Source organism: Pseudoliparis swirei, chromosome 4 (assembly GCF_029220125.1).
Source record: "Pseudoliparis swirei isolate HS2019 ecotype Mariana Trench chromosome 4, NWPU_hadal_v1, whole genome shotgun sequence".
NCBI classification, from domain to species: Eukaryota; Metazoa; Chordata; class Actinopteri; order Perciformes; family Liparidae; genus Pseudoliparis; species Pseudoliparis swirei.
The window spans coordinates 4,497,488-4,515,690 of record NC_079391.1 but is presented as its reverse complement, the minus strand read 5'-3'; the positions used below and the strand labels follow the sequence as shown (position 1 = coordinate 4,515,690).

At 39.3% G+C, this 18,203-nt stretch overlaps 1 protein-coding gene across 2 annotated transcripts in view; it reads left to right on the top strand.

Annotated features, from left to right (window-relative positions):
- LOC130193219 (protein unc-13 homolog C-like) overlaps positions 1-18,203 on the top strand; it is a 153,777-nt gene that overhangs the window by 33,843 nt on the left and 101,731 nt on the right. For both annotated transcript variants that reach the window (XM_056413662.1, XM_056413663.1), the window contains 5 exons: positions 413-640; positions 7,035-7,176; positions 9,666-9,835; positions 13,044-13,159; positions 13,744-13,907. In XM_056413662.1, coding sequence (XP_056269637.1) covers positions 413-640; positions 7,035-7,176; positions 9,666-9,835; positions 13,044-13,159; positions 13,744-13,907 — 820 coding nt within the window. The remainder of the gene's footprint in view (positions 1-412; positions 641-7,034; positions 7,177-9,665; positions 9,836-13,043; positions 13,160-13,743; positions 13,908-18,203) is intronic.

The window sequence follows — 18,203 nt, the reverse complement described above, 5'->3', positions numbered from 1 at the left end:
TATATCATTTTGAATTATAAAAAAACAAAGATATTAAGTTATAATAGTTAACAGTAATTTACATTTTTTTATAGTAAATAACCACAAGGAAATAAGAATACAATTGTATATTATTGTCTGATTTATGTTTTCTGTTTGTTTTTTGTTAAAAAACTCTAAGAAAACACTTTGAATGTGTAGACTACTGCCTAAAAGTCATATTTTTGACATTTTTAATGACAATATACTATAAGCCTAAATAAGTATATTTATTATTTTTGAACAAAGGTTAAATGTTATTTCACAAGTTTCAAAAAGTGCCCCCAATTTATTTTTAAATGCCCCTGGATTTAACAGCAAAAATCGCCCCCTAAAAAAATCTGTAAATGTCTTCCCTTGTCCCCAAAAACACAAACTTTCCTTTGTGTTCCAGGGGCGGTGGAGAAGAGCTCCAAGCACGGGGCGGAGGACAAGACCCAGAACATCATCATGGCCATGAAGGAGCGCATGAAGATCCGGGAGAAGAACAGCCCCGACGTGTTCGAGGTGATCCAGGAGATGTTCCTGGTCTCCAAAGAGGACTTCACCAGCCACCTGAAGACCGCCAAGCAGGCCGTCCTGGACGGGACCTCCAAGTGGTCCGCCAAAATCAGCATCACAGGTAAGCAGAAAAGAAATGGATTGTGTATTGTAGCTCACGGTGATAAATGTCCCGATACTTGCTGCGGGTGACCTTTGACCTTTGGTCCACGATCTGTCGCCCTTTGCTTCGGTCCTCCGTCAAAACCCCCCCAAAAAAACAATAAAAATGCCATTACGAGTCGGGCTCATCTGGGATGACAAACATTGTTATTATAATCAGTATTTACTCGTCGTTGACCTCGAGCTCTTCGTCGTTAACATCTGACACTCAGAAATTCATATTTCATTTGAAATATCAACATATTTTTGGGGGGAGAAGTGATTAGTGGATAATGCTGTGGCTATTGCATCACTGTGGGAAACAACTGATGATTTGTTTTTTTACTCATCCACTATCTGCTCTACTTATGTACCCAGACGAATACATATAGTTATTAACGGCTGGTGGATTGGAGCTCAGACCCCGACTAATGAAAATCAGATACAAGTTGAGCTCATCCGACGTGTGCCAAATGTTAAACACACAAAGCATCTGAGAGGCAGCGATACAGAGACAACGATGACTTGTTGTTATGATATTGGGAGAACTCGCTGCGACTGGCGAGAGATTCTGTTGTCGAGCTCTCCGGTGCACTCGTCTGTACGCCGTAGAGGGAAATGACTCCGCCCCCAAAGCTGCGAGTTCTCTGAGAGCTGTCAGTCAACGTGTCACGTGACCTCGTGCAGTCTGACAGCTCAGGAGGAAAATCATTTACGAGTTTTTGGGGGATTTTTTTGTCGTGGATATCCAGAAATATGGAACCACATTTCCACCACTGTGAGAAAAAGAATAGGATCCTGTAAGTCATAATTAAAGTACAGATAGTATCTCATAATTATGACTTATTTCTCATAATTATGATTTAGAATCTCATTATTATGACTTACTAGCTCATTATTATGACTTATTTCTCATAATTATGACTTAGCACCTCTTAATTATGACTTACTATCACATTATTATGACTTAGAATCTCTTAATTATGACTTACTATCACATTATTATGACTTAGAATCTCATTATTATGAATTAGAATCTCATTATTATGACTTAGAATCTCATTTTTATGACTTGCTATCACATTATTATGACTTAGAATCTCATTATTATGACTTAGAATCTCATTATTATGACTTAGAATCACATTATTATGACTTAGAATCTCATTATTATGACTTGCTATCACATTATTATGATTTAGAATCTCTTAATTATGACTTAGAATCTCATTATTATGACTTAGAATCTCATTATTATGACTTAGAATCTCTTAATTATGACTTACTATCATATTATTGGACTTATTATTTCCTTATTATGAAATACTATCTCATAATTATGACTTAGCATTTCATAATTTCTAACTTACTATCTCATTATTAGGATTTAGCACCTCATAATTATGACTTAAAATCTCATAATTATAACTTACTATCTCATAATTAGGATTTAGCATCTCATAATTAGACTTAATATCTCATAATTTTGACTTACTATCTCAAAAATATGACTTAGCATCTCATAATTATGAGATACTATCTCATAATTTTGATTTACAGGATCCTAATGATGTTCTCACAGTGGCGGTAATGGGCTTCCATACATTTGGCTCTCTTTTGAAGCAGTTGTAGTTCATTGGATATAATAAAGGTTAGTTGTTGAAGAATAGTTATGTTCTCTTTGTTTACAACCCTCTAAGTGAAAGAGACTAAATCTGAATCCCATAATCCATATTTCAGTCTAATTCTCTGGCACTATTTCCCCTCTGATTCATATAACTTCAGTTTTTTTCCCCTCTTTCTGAAGACTGTAAACCTATAATAATAATCCTCTTTTAACGTCCCCGTAGTGTTACTTCATCTTCATCTGCTTCCCACTGAACTGGCAGAAAGAAAGTTGAGCTTTGCAACCTCGACGCCGGGGACGACGATCTATCGCCGTGGCAACGGCTCGTTCATTGCTCACCTTGCACTCGAAACAGAGAAACAGAAACAAGGAGGGAGGGAGGGGGAAGAGAACAAATGACTCCGAGAGAGGGAGGAACGAGACGGAGAGAAGACGGCGGGATTAAGAGACATGAAGGAGACCCGGGGTCAATTTCCCACGGGCGTATCGAACGTCCCGTTTTAAAATATCGTTATTGAGTTGTTGTTTACGTCTCGTTTGTTCAATAAAGACAGACGGACATTGACTCTGCTGCACTCAGCGGCCGTGAGGACCATGAGCCTCTCTGTTTCTGTGCGGTGTGCAACATCACGGCGTCACGCCAATTAGAAAATATCTGATCGCCACCGGAATCTGCTCCTGGACGACACGTGTGTCTTTGTGTGTGTGTGTCTATGTGTGCATGTTTGTGTGTGTGTCTACGTGTGCATGTCTGTGTGTGTGTCTATGTGCGCATGTTTGTGTGTGTGTCTACGTGCGCATGTTTGTGTGTGTGTCTACGTGTGCATGTCTGTGTGTGTCTGTATGTCTGTGTGTCTTTGTGTGTCTGTGTGTGTGTCTATGTGTGCATGTCTGTATGTCTTTGTGTGTATCTGTTTGTGTGTGTGTGTCTATGTATGTCTGTGTGTCTATGTGTGCATGTCTGTGTGTGTGTGTTTGTGTCTATGTCTATCTGTGTGTGTTTGTGTCTATGTGTCTACGTGTTTGTGTCTTTGTGTCTGTCTTTTTTTCTTTGTCTGTGTAGGTGTGTGTCTTTGTGTCTACGTGTCTATGTGTACATGTCTGTGTGTGTGTGTTTGTGTCTATGTGTGTGTTTGTATGTATGTGTTTGTTTGTGTCTGTGTCTATGTATATCTTTGTGTCTGTGTGTCTTTGTGTGTGTTTGTGTGTATATGTGTCTATGTGTGCATGTCTGTGTGTCTATGTGTGTGTCTCTGTGTGTGGCTGTATGTCTGTATGTGTGTCTGTGTGTGTCCCTGTGTGTGTTTGTATTTATGTGTGTGTCTGTGTGTCTGTCTTTTTGTCTGTGTGTGTCTTTGTGTGTGTCTTTTTGTCTGTGTGTGTGTCTTTGTGTCATTTTTGTTTGTCTGTGTAGGTGTGTGTCTTTGTGTGTTTGTTTGTGTGTCTATGTGTGCATGTCTGTGTGTGTGTTTGTGTCTATGTGTGAATGTCGGTGTGTCTACATGTGTGTGTCTTTGTGTCTGTCTTTTTTTGTTTGTCTGTGTAGGTGTGTGTCTTTGTGTGTTTGTTTGTGTGTCTATGTGTGCATGTCTGAAAGTTTTTCTCTTCGCGTCATTGGCAACCACTCGCGTCTGCACGTTGACTTTGCTTATCGTATCTCCTCCTGCGAACGATTGGCAACGCTCTAGTCCAGGGGTCGGGAACCTGTGGCTCGCGAGCCATATATGGCTCTTCCGGTGACGGCATATGGCTCCCAGACAATTTAGAGTAAAAAAAAAAAAATCTCCTCGTCCGACGCTCCGCCACAGAGCGGTGGAGGCCGAGCGCTCCGATTGTTTCTGTTTGTTTCCGAAGCATTAGCGACCGCGCCGCCGCACGCGCGTCGCTTTAACGACGGCGGCCGTTCGTTTGGTCGGTGCTCCTGGAGCGGGAGGCCGCGCCCCTCGGAGCCTCGACTTCCTCCCCTCCGCCTCGCGTCAGCATGGAGCTGAGGGCGAAACACCAGCCTGAATTATTCAGACTGTCGTGATGCATAATTAATGCCTCAGTGTCCTTTTTCGCTTTTATGGCGCGGTGAAATACTACTGTCTCTCTCCTCTGCACCTCCCTGTGTGTGTGTGTCTGTGTGTGTGTGCCTCTGTGTGTGTGTATGTTTGTGTCTGTGTCTCTGTGTGTGTCTCGGGTCTGTGTGTGTATCTCTGTGTGTGTGTCTGTGTGTGTATGTCTGTGTGTGTCTTTCTGTGTCGATATGTGTGTGTGTATCTATGTGTGTGTATGTTTGTGTCTGTGTGTCTTAGTGTGTGTGTGTCTTTGTATCTGTGTCTCTGTGTGTGTGTCTGTGTGTGTCTTTCTGTGTCGATATGTGTGTGTGTGTCTATGTGTGTGTATGTGTGTCTTTGTGTGTGTCTCTGTGTGTGTGTCAGTGTGTGTATGTCTGTGTGTGTGTCTGGGTGTGTGAGTTTGAATGTACGTGTGTCTGTGTGTCTCTCTGTGTGTGTGTCTGTGTCTCTCTGTGTGTGTGTCTGTGTCTCTCTGTGTGTTTGTCTTTGTGTGTCGATGTGTGTGTGTCTCTGTGTGTATGTCTGTGTGTGAGTTTGAATGTACGTCTGTTTCTGTGTGTGCATGTGTCTTTTTGTGTGTGTGTATCTCTCTGTGTGTTTGTCTTTGTGTGTCTTTTTGTGTGTGTATGTGTCTTTCTGTGTGTGTGTGTCTGTTTCTTTTGTGTGTATGTGTGTGTCTGTATGTATCTGTCTGTCTGTCTGTTTGTGTGTGTCTGTGTCTCTGTGTGTGTGTCTTTTTATCTGTGTTTGCGTGTCTTTTTGTGTGTGTGTCTGTCTCTGTGTGTGTGTTTGTGTTTCTGTGTAGGTGTGTGTCTTTGTGTGAGTGTGTGTGTGTGTGTGCGTGCGCAGGTACGATTCTAAATTGCGGTCTTCACTCACACACACAGCGATGGTTTCTACCTCTAGTTTGTAGTTTGGATGTAGAGAAATAAATAAATCACGGCTTTAATTAAGACGTCACATAAACACAAAGAATATTAAATGTGGCTCCTGTCAAGGAACCAAAGAGCTGCTTAGTCGCTCGGCTCTTGGCGAGATGCTGCCGGCGCCGAGGAGCCCGACACCAGAGAAAGAAAGAAATAAAACTCAGTTAACTGACGAGTAAGCACAAAAATAAAAAACCGAGGTAGATGCATGACTGGGATTTTGAGAGACTGTAAAATGTCCCTCAAACTCAAATGAATATGACTCTGAGTGAAATAACATATATACATACGTTGTTGTTGTTGTATTTTATTCAGTCAATCATTGCGATACAATATTATTCTATATAATATACAAAACAGAAAGGATGAAAAGGTAGAAGCAAAAAATGTTTATGTATTCCTATCCTACATTTTTATAATAAAATAAAACAGAAAATTGATATAAAATAAAGAAAAATAATAAAGAACAAAATAAAATTAATAAATAATATATACATATATATGAGGGCTGTCAGCGTTAACGCGTTAATCTATGCGATTAATTTGGCCGCGATTAACGCACTAAAATATTTTAACGCAATTAACGCAACTTTGTTTACTTCCGGTGTGCGTTGAAGTTGTTGCACTCCTCTGAGTGTCAAGCCGCGGCAGTCCGCCTCCTTCCTCCCGTCTGCTCCTCGATATTCACAGAGAAGCAGAGGGCGCCGTGTCGGTGACGTGGGGCCGAAGGTGCAGGGGACTTTTTTTTGTTGCTCCGCCCGATGCTCGCGCAGACACGCCGGCATGGAGCTCTGCGGCGCGCGAGACGAAGAGAGAAGAGTGACCGACACGTGGAGACAGAATGACATGCTGCTGTAGAGATGACCAACAACAGATGTTTAGTTTAATAAAAGAACAAAGACGTCTTGAAGGAAAGAACCGTACATTACTTCTGCTGTAATCTGGCGCTATAGAGAAAATGACAGGGGGGCGGGGCCTCACCCTGATAGAATGGTGGGGTTTACCAAGGCCACTTGTTCTGCTGTTGTTCAGTGTTAAAGATGACAGGACCAATGGGGTCTCAAATGCACTTCTTTTTTTTACTAATCTGGATGTTTCACTGAAGAAACAATTTATCATCCACGATATTAAATACCTCACTGGCACTTTATAGGTAAGAGCCTCTTTGAAAACACAGCTCTGTGTGAAGTTTTGTCTTTAAAAAAGAATACAATTAAACAAGTGTCTAAAATACACGCTGTCTGAAGTGATTACTCATTCATTTAGAAGATTTAGTCTTTAGAAGAAAAAAAAACTTTTAATCGCGATTAATGATTTTCAAAATGTGCGATTAATTAGTTAATTTTTTAAAATCGATTGACAGCCCTAATATATATAGATCCACATACATCTTCCATATACGTACGTTTTCAATCACACTTATAACCCTCAAAAATTGTTTTATAAATAATCCTTTTGAAAACCAAAAATTAGTTGACCATTCTTATATCCATTTTAGCATTGCTCCAAAGTTGGATAAGTGCTACTCAGCTAGAACCGGACATTATTGACCGGAATAACCGGAAGTAATGTAACCGGAAACAGAAAAAAAATCATATTAATATTAATTATCTCTTGAAATGAATACAACAATTAACGGAAAAAAATAAAAAGCCCTATAGGCCATACAGTTTGACTCCAGGATAAGTAACCTTGGTTCACGTGTGTTGCTCGTGGTTATTACCGTACTATTCACTCCTTTTCCCTCCGTCTCGTCTCCAGTGATGAGCGCTCAGGGTTTACAGGCCAAGGACAAGACCGGCTCCAGCGACCCGTACGTCACCGTCCAGGTGGGCAAGACCAAACGCAGGACCAAGACCATCTTCGGCAACCTCAACCCGGTCTGGGACGAGAAGTTCTACTTGTGAGTTGCTCTCTCTACGATTCTGACATCCTGTATCCGTCTGGAAAGTCCTCAGTAAGATTTTAGGAACCCTCTTTTCAAGGGTATATTAAAGCTTTAGCAAATACATCGACAACTACTCTTTTTACTGCCAGTTATGACGTCTTCTACACCAACTATGCACTGCAGAGGGTTTGGAGATGCAGCTGGTGGGTCGTTCTGGTAAACACGCATCAGATTGTCAAAGTGAGGAATGATTCTAAGTTTCCAGGAGACTTTAACTTAATTTTAAACACTGTTTCAACCGCTCAAATCAGTAGTTTTTTCCAACGTGTGCAGTCTTTGAGAACTCCGGTTTAGACTTGCTAAGTAAAGTCAGTGTTTTTTTTAAAGCACAGCAACAGAAATCTGAAATTAATTATTATTTAAATGTAATTTTAGGAGCTGTAGAACTTAACCCAGGACCAGGATAGAGAATATATATATATAAATATATATATTTTTTGCTTCACTTTGAGCATCACATTTCCTTCAGGACCAAAGTAACAGCAGATGTTTATTTAAACTACTTTTACTCATCATGCTGTGATATGTTGGACAGTTTTCTGTTTGGTGCTATCTGTCTATAGTTCTAGGTCACATAAAAGATTGTTAAAAACAGATTTTAGTCGATAGTCCTGAGATGTTCTATGTGTGCATTGGTACATGTCCTCTCTCGGCGTCACACACACTCCTCCTCACCTGTAGTGCGCCCCCGGTGGTGGCTCTGTGAACATCGTAACGAGGATGCAGATCACTGCAGCAACCGGTGTGCGTCCCCCGGAAAAAAAGGGATTAGTTAACACACAAATGCTACAGATACTGTGGCACCCAAGAAGTCATTAGAACCAAATGTAATCCGTCGCTTTGTAATTCCGGAGCCGTGGCGTCTGACCCCACGTCTGAAGCTGAGTGCTTTGGCCACTTCTCTTTTTCTATTTAGCAAGAGTCATTATTGTGAAACGTCTGTCGGCTGCACTGATGCGGAGAGCCGGACTTTAATCTTTCACAAACAAATAAATCCATGATATGGATGCGATGCAGTCATTCTCTGCATATATTAGTCTGGAGGCCCGTTACCGCACTGTGAGAAGAAAATTAGGATCCTGTAAATCCTAATTATGACTTACTATCTCATAATTATGACTTACTATCTCATAATAATTACTTAGCATTTAATAATAATGAGATAGTATCTCATTATTTCGACTTACTATTTCATAATAATGACTTACTATCTCCTAATAATGAATTAGCATATCATAATAATGAATTAGCATATCATAATAATGACTTACTATCTCAGAATTATGACTAACTCTCATTACTATGACTTAGTATCTCATTATTATGAGATAGTAAGTTATAATTATGATACTATCTGATTATTATGAGAGAGTAAGTCATAATAATGAGATTACTATCTCATTATTTTGACTTACTATCTCATAATAATGACTTATCTAATAATTATGACTTACTCTCACATAAAAATCAGATAGTATCTCATAATTATAACTTACTATCTCATAATAATGAGATACTATCTCATAATGACTTTTATTATGATTTTTTTCTCACAATACAGAAACAGGCTTCCATATTTTAGCGTGCATTAGAAGTAAAACAGATACACTACCGTTCAAAAGTTTGGGGTCACTTAGAAATGTCTTTCTTTTTCAAAGAAAAGCACTGTTTTTTCAATAAAGATAACATTAATCAAAAATACACACTGTACATTGTTAATGTGGTAAATGACTATTCTAGGTGGAAACGTCTGGTTTCTAATGAAATATCTCCAGAGGTGTATAGAGGCCCATTTCCATCAACGATCACTCCAGTGTTCTAATGGTACATTGTGTTTGCTAATCGCCTTAGAAGACTAATGGATGATTAGAAAACCCTTGTGCAATTATGTTAGCACAGCTGAAAACAGTTATGCTGGTGATATAAACTATAACTGGCCTTCCTTTGCGCTTGAAGTTTGTAGAACAAAATTAATACTTCAAATATTAATCATTATTTCTAACCTTGTCAATGTCTTGACTATATGTTCTATGAAATGTTCAATTCATTTGATAAATAAAAGTGTGAGTTTTCATGAAAGACACAAAATTTTCTGGGTGACCCCAAACTTTTGAACGGTAGTGTATATAGTCGCAGAGTGAAGGTCATGCAGTGTCTTCCAAGCAGAGGGCCCTCATCCACATATGCATGCTAAGCATACACACTCAAATCATACACAAAATGCACACAATTTGTCATCCGACTTTGGGCAAAAAATTGTCCTCCATGCAGTATGTGTCCATAAGGTTCAAAGAGGTCTCTGAATGTGTATTCATGCATTGGACTGTCATCACGCTCAACTGAGCACTGCACCCCGACGATAAATAAGCTGTAGCTGTGTGCGTCGGTGTAGCCGTGATTGTTTTTTTTGACCTGACATAATCGTCTTCCTAAAAAATCGACAGCGAGTGTCACAACGCCACCGACCGCATCAAGGTGCGCGTGTGGGACGAGGACGACGACATCAAATCGAGGGTGAAGCAGCATTTCAAGCGCGAGTCGGACGACTTCCTGGGCCAGACCATCATCGAGGTCCGCACGCTGAGCGGGGAGATGGACGTCTGGTACAATCTGGGTATGTTACCCATTCCAGCTCAAGCAGATAAAGAGATGAACTCTAAATGATGTTAGCAAATACAAACTGGAACCGTTTTTTATAAATTGGGGGAAATGGGTTTCATACGCAACACCTCATAGACCTGATTTCATTTTCATAAATCAATGAATGTACAATGGAGAATAGATCACTCCCGAGTTATACATGGTTTTATTTTTGTATTTAATTCTCTCTGCTCTAAATATGTATATAACTAAACTGAGCATCTAAAAATCTACATGTGCAATGTCAATTATCTGAAATGTCTAATTGATGCCTACTTTAAAAAAAATGTTTTTAAAATAATAATAATGTTAGCAGTTACCCATGATGTGAAGAACCAGGGTATACACATAGAGAGAGGAGATAAAGGTGGACAAAAATATGGATTTTTCAACCAAAAATATATACAAGGATTTAAGATGGGGAATAAAATCAGTGCAACATAAAAATAAATAAATAATTTCCACATAATTGCGCCATAGTCGAACTTAAATTACGACATACAACATGGTGAGTGGCTCTTGACCCAAAGAGCCACTCACCATGTTGTATGTGGCGCAATTATGTGGAACTTATTTATTTATTCTTATATTATTATTGGGTGAATAAAACCCATATTTTGTTCTACCTTTACCTGTTCTCACCATGGTTATTATCACGATAACATGTTGACTTGATGTGTTATCTTTGAGATGTACAGTATACAGATTTTTTTCCGCTGCAGCACAACATAGATATGATACCTGATGATACCTAAAATGTCTAAATTGATCTAAATTTGATCTGAATGCAAGCTTTGATTGGACGTGGGCACAGTTCCCCCTCTGAACCATCACGAGTATCTCCACGATACATGAGGTTGAATCTGCCGTCCCACTTCTGTTTAAGTGTTTGGACTAGCGGTGCGAGGCTCGCTGTCTTTGTTTGCCTCTCCGGCTAAAAGGAAGCAATTTGTGGCCATCTTGACCCCTGACCACCACTGCTGCTCTCTGCCTTTTTTTTAAATGTCCACCATGAATGTTTAAAAAGCCCTTTTGCCGGTGTGGTTGTCCGCCCTCCCGGCTGCTCCGCTCGTTCAGCCTCTTCAGCTCCTCTTCAGCTCCTCTTCCAATATGGAGCTTCTGTTACATTCTCCATCGCTTCGTCACTTCATTATTTTTTTCAATCGTCCGTGTCTCTGGACCGAGCTGGCGGTCGGGGGAACTTTCCCTCGTTTTAATACGGTGTCGATTAATTGTACATGAAAAAACACAGAGGGGAGGCATTTAAAGTTACAACGAACCCCCAGCAGCGGCGCAGTCGTTAGCGTTCAGACCTGTCAGGAAGGGTTAGGGTACGCCTGTGGCTGCAGGCACACAGAAACATGAACGTGCCATCTGGAACCGAAAATGGTTCTTCGGAGTGATGCGATAGAAGAACCATTTCTGTTTCCACAAAGAACCTTTCAAACCAGGGTTCCTCAAAGAACTATTTCCTTAAAGAGTTCTTCAAACAACCTATAATGGTGTCCCAAAGAACCTTTAAATAATGGTTCTTTAAGGCACCATTTATAGTTCCACAAAGAACCTTTCAAACCAGGGTTCTTTAGAGAACCATTTCCTGAAAGAGTTCTTCAAAGAAACAATAAAGGTGTCTCAAAGAACCTTAAACAAATGGTTATTTAAGACACCATTTCTGGTTCCACAAAGAACCTTTCAAACCAGGGTTCTTCAAAGAACTATTTCCTTAAAGAGTTCTTCAAACAACCTATAATGGTGTCTCAAAGAACCTTTAAATAATGGTTCTTTAAGGCACCATTTATAGTTCCACAAAGAACCGTTCAAACCAGGGTTCTTTAGAGAAGCATTTCCTTAAAGAGTTCTTCAAAGAACGTATAAAGGTGCTTCAAATTTAAAAAATAGTTCTTCAGTAGGTGATGGTTCTTCCGAAAACCACAAAGTCTTTTAAAGAACAATTTAAGAACCATTATTTTTCTGTGTGTGGCTGAATATGAGAATGTAACACACGTGTGCATATATACTGTGCAGTACGTACACACGTGCATGACATGAACTCTGTTCCCCCCGAACCCACAGCCCATGCATTATAGCCAGTAGTATTGCAAACACATGTTATTTCTCATACATTAAAATTGCATGATCTGTGAGCGAAGATATGATGTAACTTATCATGTTGTCGTGCATGTATTTTCTCTTTTAGTGTCATAACTCATCTAATAAAACAGGTTTCTATGGAGATGGACAACAAGGTTGCTTAGTGACTGAGAGTTAGTCCATATGTGCTGAAGCTCATCTGAATGCAAAACAACTTTTCGAAAATATTGTTTTAATAAGTCTTTCACTTGCTATATCATCATCTTTTTTTCTATATCTTTTTCTTTGTTTATTTTTCAACAACATAACAATGTATTTTCACTTTCTTTGTAGATGTTTCAGTTGTACAGTGGGTACGGAAAGTATTTAGACCCCTTTAAAATGTTCACTCACGCTAAAATCCAAAAAGTTCATTTTATTTCTCATTAATGTTCACTCAGCACCCCATCTTGACAGAAAAAAAACGTGTTGCATCATTCCCAATAAGACTCATGGCTGTAGGAGCTCAAGAGGCTTCTACTCAATGCTGAGCAAAGGGTCTGAACACTTATGACGAGTGATATTTTAGCTTTTCTTTTTTAATAAATTTGCACAAAATTCTACATTTCAGATTTTTTTTGGTCAAGATGGGGCGCTGAGTGAATATTAAGGAGAAATCAAATTAACTTTTTTGATTTTAGCAAATGGCTGCAATGAAACAAAGAGTGAAACATTTAATGGGGTATGAATACTTCCTGTACCCACTGAATGTCTTGGTACACGTGATATTCAGACACAGTGTACGACACACAAAGAACAACAATAAATCATCTATTTTGGTGAAAAAATGTCATGCCGAACTTGTTACACACAAATCAGAAAGCTACATGAGAAAGAAAAAGAGACTCAAGCCGGTCTACATTGTGCTACATCATACAGAACATTGAAATATGACTGCATGTCTCGGAATAGAGATTGCAACGTTAGCATAAACTTCCCTTTGATTTCATACATTTTGGCTAACGTACCCAAAAATGCAGCTTTGTACTTGTTAGCTACTCCTCAGGTATTTCTCCGTGTGTGGCTAACCCCGGCGTGGTCGTGTGTTACAGATAAAAGGACGGACAAGTCTGCGGTGTCCGGTGCCATCAGACTCAAGATCAGCGTGGAGATGAAAGGGGAGGAGAACGTGGTTCCTCCTCACGGCCAATACACCTGTTTACACGAGGTAACCACCATCACGCCGTTTGCCGTGAGGCACAATCAGTTCAGTCTTTGTCTTCTTTGGGGAGCTGTACTTTGGTTTATTTAATAAAGGGACAGTTAACATTAATAAACACATTTCTGTAAATGTGCCAGAGTTATTAGCCAAGAGGCTATATTTCCATCTGAAGTCCAAGAGGCAGACGTCATAAAACAAACCTAAAAACATAAAAAATGTTTATACAATATTTACACTTTCCAAAGGGTGCACAAACTATTAATTGTGAGAATAGTGAGTATACTCTTAGACATTGTCAAGTACTAACAAGGCATGCAAAAAGAAGACTCACAAATTCTTAAAAGACTCAGCAAATAAAATAAGGGAGAACTCTGTTAAAATGGACACAATAAAAACATCCATGTCGGAGACATAAAACATAAATCATGCAACCATTAAAGCTCTAAGCATTACGTTTTTGAAGACAAGATTGTTCAGCAATCGATAGTTAAAGAGCGTTGTAAAAAGAAAAAATCAAGGTCTTCATTTGCCGTTTTCCTTTTTCGTGACACGGTGACACCGCCGTAAACCTCTCCTCTCTCACATCTCAGAACCTGTTCCACTGCCTCACGGAGGTGAAGAACAGCGGCGTGGTGAAGATCCCTCAGGTGAAAGGGGACGAGGCGTGGAAGGTCTACTTCGACGACGTGTCCCAGGAGATAGTGGATGAGTTTGCCATGAGATACGGCGTGGAGTCCATCTATCAGGCCATGACGTGAGTACCAACCCTTGATCTATGGCCTCTTTCAACCTCAACCCATCTGTCATCGTTACATCCGGCAGAGCGAAGGAGACGAGGGAAAAGGAGAGAGGAAAAATAGTAAAGAAGTCTCCTCAGCTGTATTTGAGCTTTTGGAGGACTATCGAGCTCCTAAAGTTTGATTGATTAATTGCTCGGGAAAAACTCTCGATCCGATTGAATTGATCACGGACACACAGAAACAGTCTCGTGATCCCTCCTCCGTGACCCCGTCCATCCAATAATGTGTCCCTCTCCCTTTCTAACACACACGGACACAAACAAGTCAACACACAAGGTACAGACGAACAAACACCAGCTGAAACTTTCCGAACACTAGATTAGGGCTGCAAGTCAACGACTATTTAAATTTTAATATTTTCGATAAATCGATGAATCGGATAAACAAAAATAAATACACGTTAATTATTTCCAACCCTTTATTCAAAAACAGAACTGACAACTGAGTTAACTCGACCGACTATTTGTGCTTTTGGTGAGGGGGCGTGGCTTATGTCCGTTGCTTTGCTTCCGTGGAAACAGTTATCATTTCCGCCATCCACCACGGAAGAACTCGACTGTTTTATACTCAAAACATCTCCACGTAATAATCGCACGATTTGGTAGAAATCCGAATACAGATATTTTAGCAAAATATACAAGTACAGATATTAGTTTTGGATTACACCTTTTTATCTTTTGCTTATAGTTTGCTTTAGTGAGTTTTAATTGTCAGTGAGTCAGGCCACGTTTACACATATAAACACGAATATATTTCTGCCCCTCCGTTTTCAAAAATAACGTCGTACACACAAGGTTGTTTTCAAAAAAGTTTCTGTTTATATGAACCCGCATAAATACGCCCCCGGGCGCCATAACTATGCCAAACCTGTAGTCGGCAGTGTAACGAGAAGGATAAAGACATGCAAACCAATCAGAATTCTCAAGACTCGAGACCTCCAAGGAGTATCCTCATGTCAAGGAGGAAATAACTCGGGCGCACCTGACAACGAAAATGAAGGCAGTCTACACTGGACGTAGGAGCCAGTGTTGCCAGGTCCGCGGTTTTCCCGCAGAATTGGGCTACTTTTGAAGTGTAGCCGCGGGTTGAATTTTTTGTCCGCTGGTTCGGGTAGACCTATTTTGCATGCAAATTACATGAATATCTTTCAATAAAAATCCATATTTTAAATGAAATAATTTATTTATACACAAATCCTACCAAACGGACTCCAGATCAGCACGTACACACATGGACATTGGACACGTCCACATACACACACTTTAAAAGCAGTGTATATGGTTTGGCACAGGCATATTTTGAGTTCTGATATTGGGCTGGTTTTGTCACAGACCTGGCAACCCTGGTAGGAGCGGCCAAACTAACTGTAAACAGGACGCTCACATGACGTGAAGTATTTTTAGTCGCATACTGTGACGTTTAACAACCTAAAACTCCGTTTGACCTAGTTCACACGCAAACACAAAAACGGAGTTTTCAGAAATCTCCACTTTGGCCGGAGTTTTTAGAAATGATCGTTTTCCGTGATAAAACCTCAGTTTTTGTGTAAATGAAAGGCCAAAACGCATGAAAATATATGCGTTTTCCCATCGTGTAAACGGGGTCTCAGAGTCGGTCCTAAAAGTCTGTTTGAATCAGCAAACTGTTTCTTTCAGACTCAGCTTGCCTTTCACACTCGGCGTGTTGGGCAGTAATTAGCTGCTGCCTTTGTAAATCAGCCTCTAATTACACAACGCTCACATTTTACTTTGATGTCCAGAAATACGTCCGCATGCACCCGCGAGAAGAAGAACCACTGATAGAGTGTGCTGCTTTTAATGGTCTTGAAATACAATAAAACAAAACAAAATAGAAAGAGTATTTTTTTGTGTGCAATTTATACAGTATACAAATATCCTTTTTTCCAAAAGGCCCCGGGCATGTTTCACCCCTCGCCCTCCCGTCTCTCTCCCACTCTTCTCATCGCAGTGATTCTTATGACTCGACCTCGTATGTCCCACAGCCGTTGCGTTCTTGATCCTCCTCGTGTCCCCGTAAGGCAGGCGACCGTCGGGTTTCTTTTCTTTGAGCCACACAAAGCTCAATTTAGCTGTTTCTAGAATTCTTCAACATCCCTTTGCCCCCATCGCCAATTTTGTCCACATAAGTAAGGCGGAGGAAACTGCTACAATAACAACACTTAGAAATCATATATATATATATTTTTTACATCTATATATATATAAATATATATACAGGACTGTCTCAGAAAATTAGAATATTGTGATAAAGTTCTTTATTTTCTGTAATGCAATTAAAAAAACAAAAAATGTCTTGCATTCTGATTCATTACAAATCAACTGATATTGCAAACCTGTTATTCTGATTTATTGTGATTATGTCCACATAAGTAAAGAGGGGGACACTGCTACAATAACAACACCTATATATATATATATATATAATCCTGAGCCCTGAACAACACAAACACTCAGCTATAAATTTTTTTTTAGTCTGGAGGAAATATTAAAAAAATGTATGAGAGATAGGATTAGTTTTTTTTCTTAAGCTATAAAATATTAATTAATATAAAAAAAATAAAACTGCAAGTTTTTGATGATTTGTAATGAAAAAAATGCACATTTTTTTTTTTTTTAATTGCATTACAGAAAATAAAGAACTTTATCACAATATTCTAATTTTCTGAGACAGTCCTGTATATTTAAATTCTACGTGTTGTTATTGTAGAATCTAACACGTAGAAATCTAACACGTTAGAATCTAACATGTACTGTATAAAGTGTATATATATATATAGACATATATATACTTTTTACTTCTTAGATTCTAAGTGATTAGATTTCTTCGTGATTATGTCCACATAAGTAAAGAGGGGGAAACTATATATATATAATATATAAGGGTTGACACAATTGATTGTTTTTGGTGTTGTAAACCGTGCCAGGTGATGGACGGTCGTGTCAGCCGAGACGGATTATTGCAGCGGTTGAGGGATCGCAGGGTTATTTAAGTGCAGGCAGCGCGTTGCCTTGTTACCGTTGCTTTCAGGTCGAGCTAATGCTTCGGGCTTCAAACCTTGTTTAAGCTTCAGCGTTTCTCACAGAAGCGCTTATTATGCCTCATCAGTAATTTATGAACAACCCCGCCTATTCCACTTTCTTCATCACAGATCCTAGACACCAAGCCACTGCTGACGCGATGGCTGCATGAATCACAGTATAGCTGCAAAAAGACTCAACATATCCCTCCTGTGCCCCAACGTATCGCACATAGCCGTGTATCAGCAATGCTATGATGGCACCATGTAGTTTTTATTCATATCTTGCTGTCGGCTAAAACTAATATGAATGCCATTTGTTAAGTGTTGAAAAAGCTTGGCAGGAACAAGCTCGTAAAAATCAAACCATACAGATGTTCTATGTATTCCTATTATAGATACATAAACCAGTATCGTATTTATGGTATCATATCGAATTCTGGTATTGTATCGTAAGTATCGGGTATCGTGATATTTATGGCAGGTATTGTATCGAAGTTATAATAATATATGTAATACTATTATAGATACATAAACCAGTATCGTATCGTGTTTGTGATATCGTATCGTAAGTACCGAGTATCGTGATATTTATGGCAGGTATCATATCGAAGCTATAAAAATATATTTATTACTATTATAGATACATACACCAGTATCGTATTTGAGGCATCATATTGTAAGTATCGGGTTATCGTGGTATTTATGACAGGTATTGTATCGAAGTTATAATAATTTATGTATTACTATTATAGATACATATACCAGTATTGTATCGAATTCTGGTATCGTATCGTAAGTATCGGGTATCGTGATATTTATGGCAAGTATCGTATCGAAGTTATAATAATATATTTAGCACTATTATAGATAAATATACCTGTATCGTATCGTATTTGAGGTTTCGTATCAAATTATGGTATTGTATCCTAAATATCGTGATATTTACGGCAGGTATCGAAGTAATAATGTTGGTTTCGTGACAACCCTATCCCGACCTAATGTCTGTTTTTCTTCATCTCACTCTAATACCACTCCCTCCCTCCTTCACATCCCACCATCCTGTTTCTCTCCATCCTCATTTCTCGCGGCCAATCCGAAATCGAAAATTAGACGTGAGTGTGTGCTGTTCTGGTAAAAACTAAAGCATGGTGGGTAACACGAGGAGAAGCGACGTCTTCCCTCTTGAAAAATTGGTTTCAGGGCAGATCGA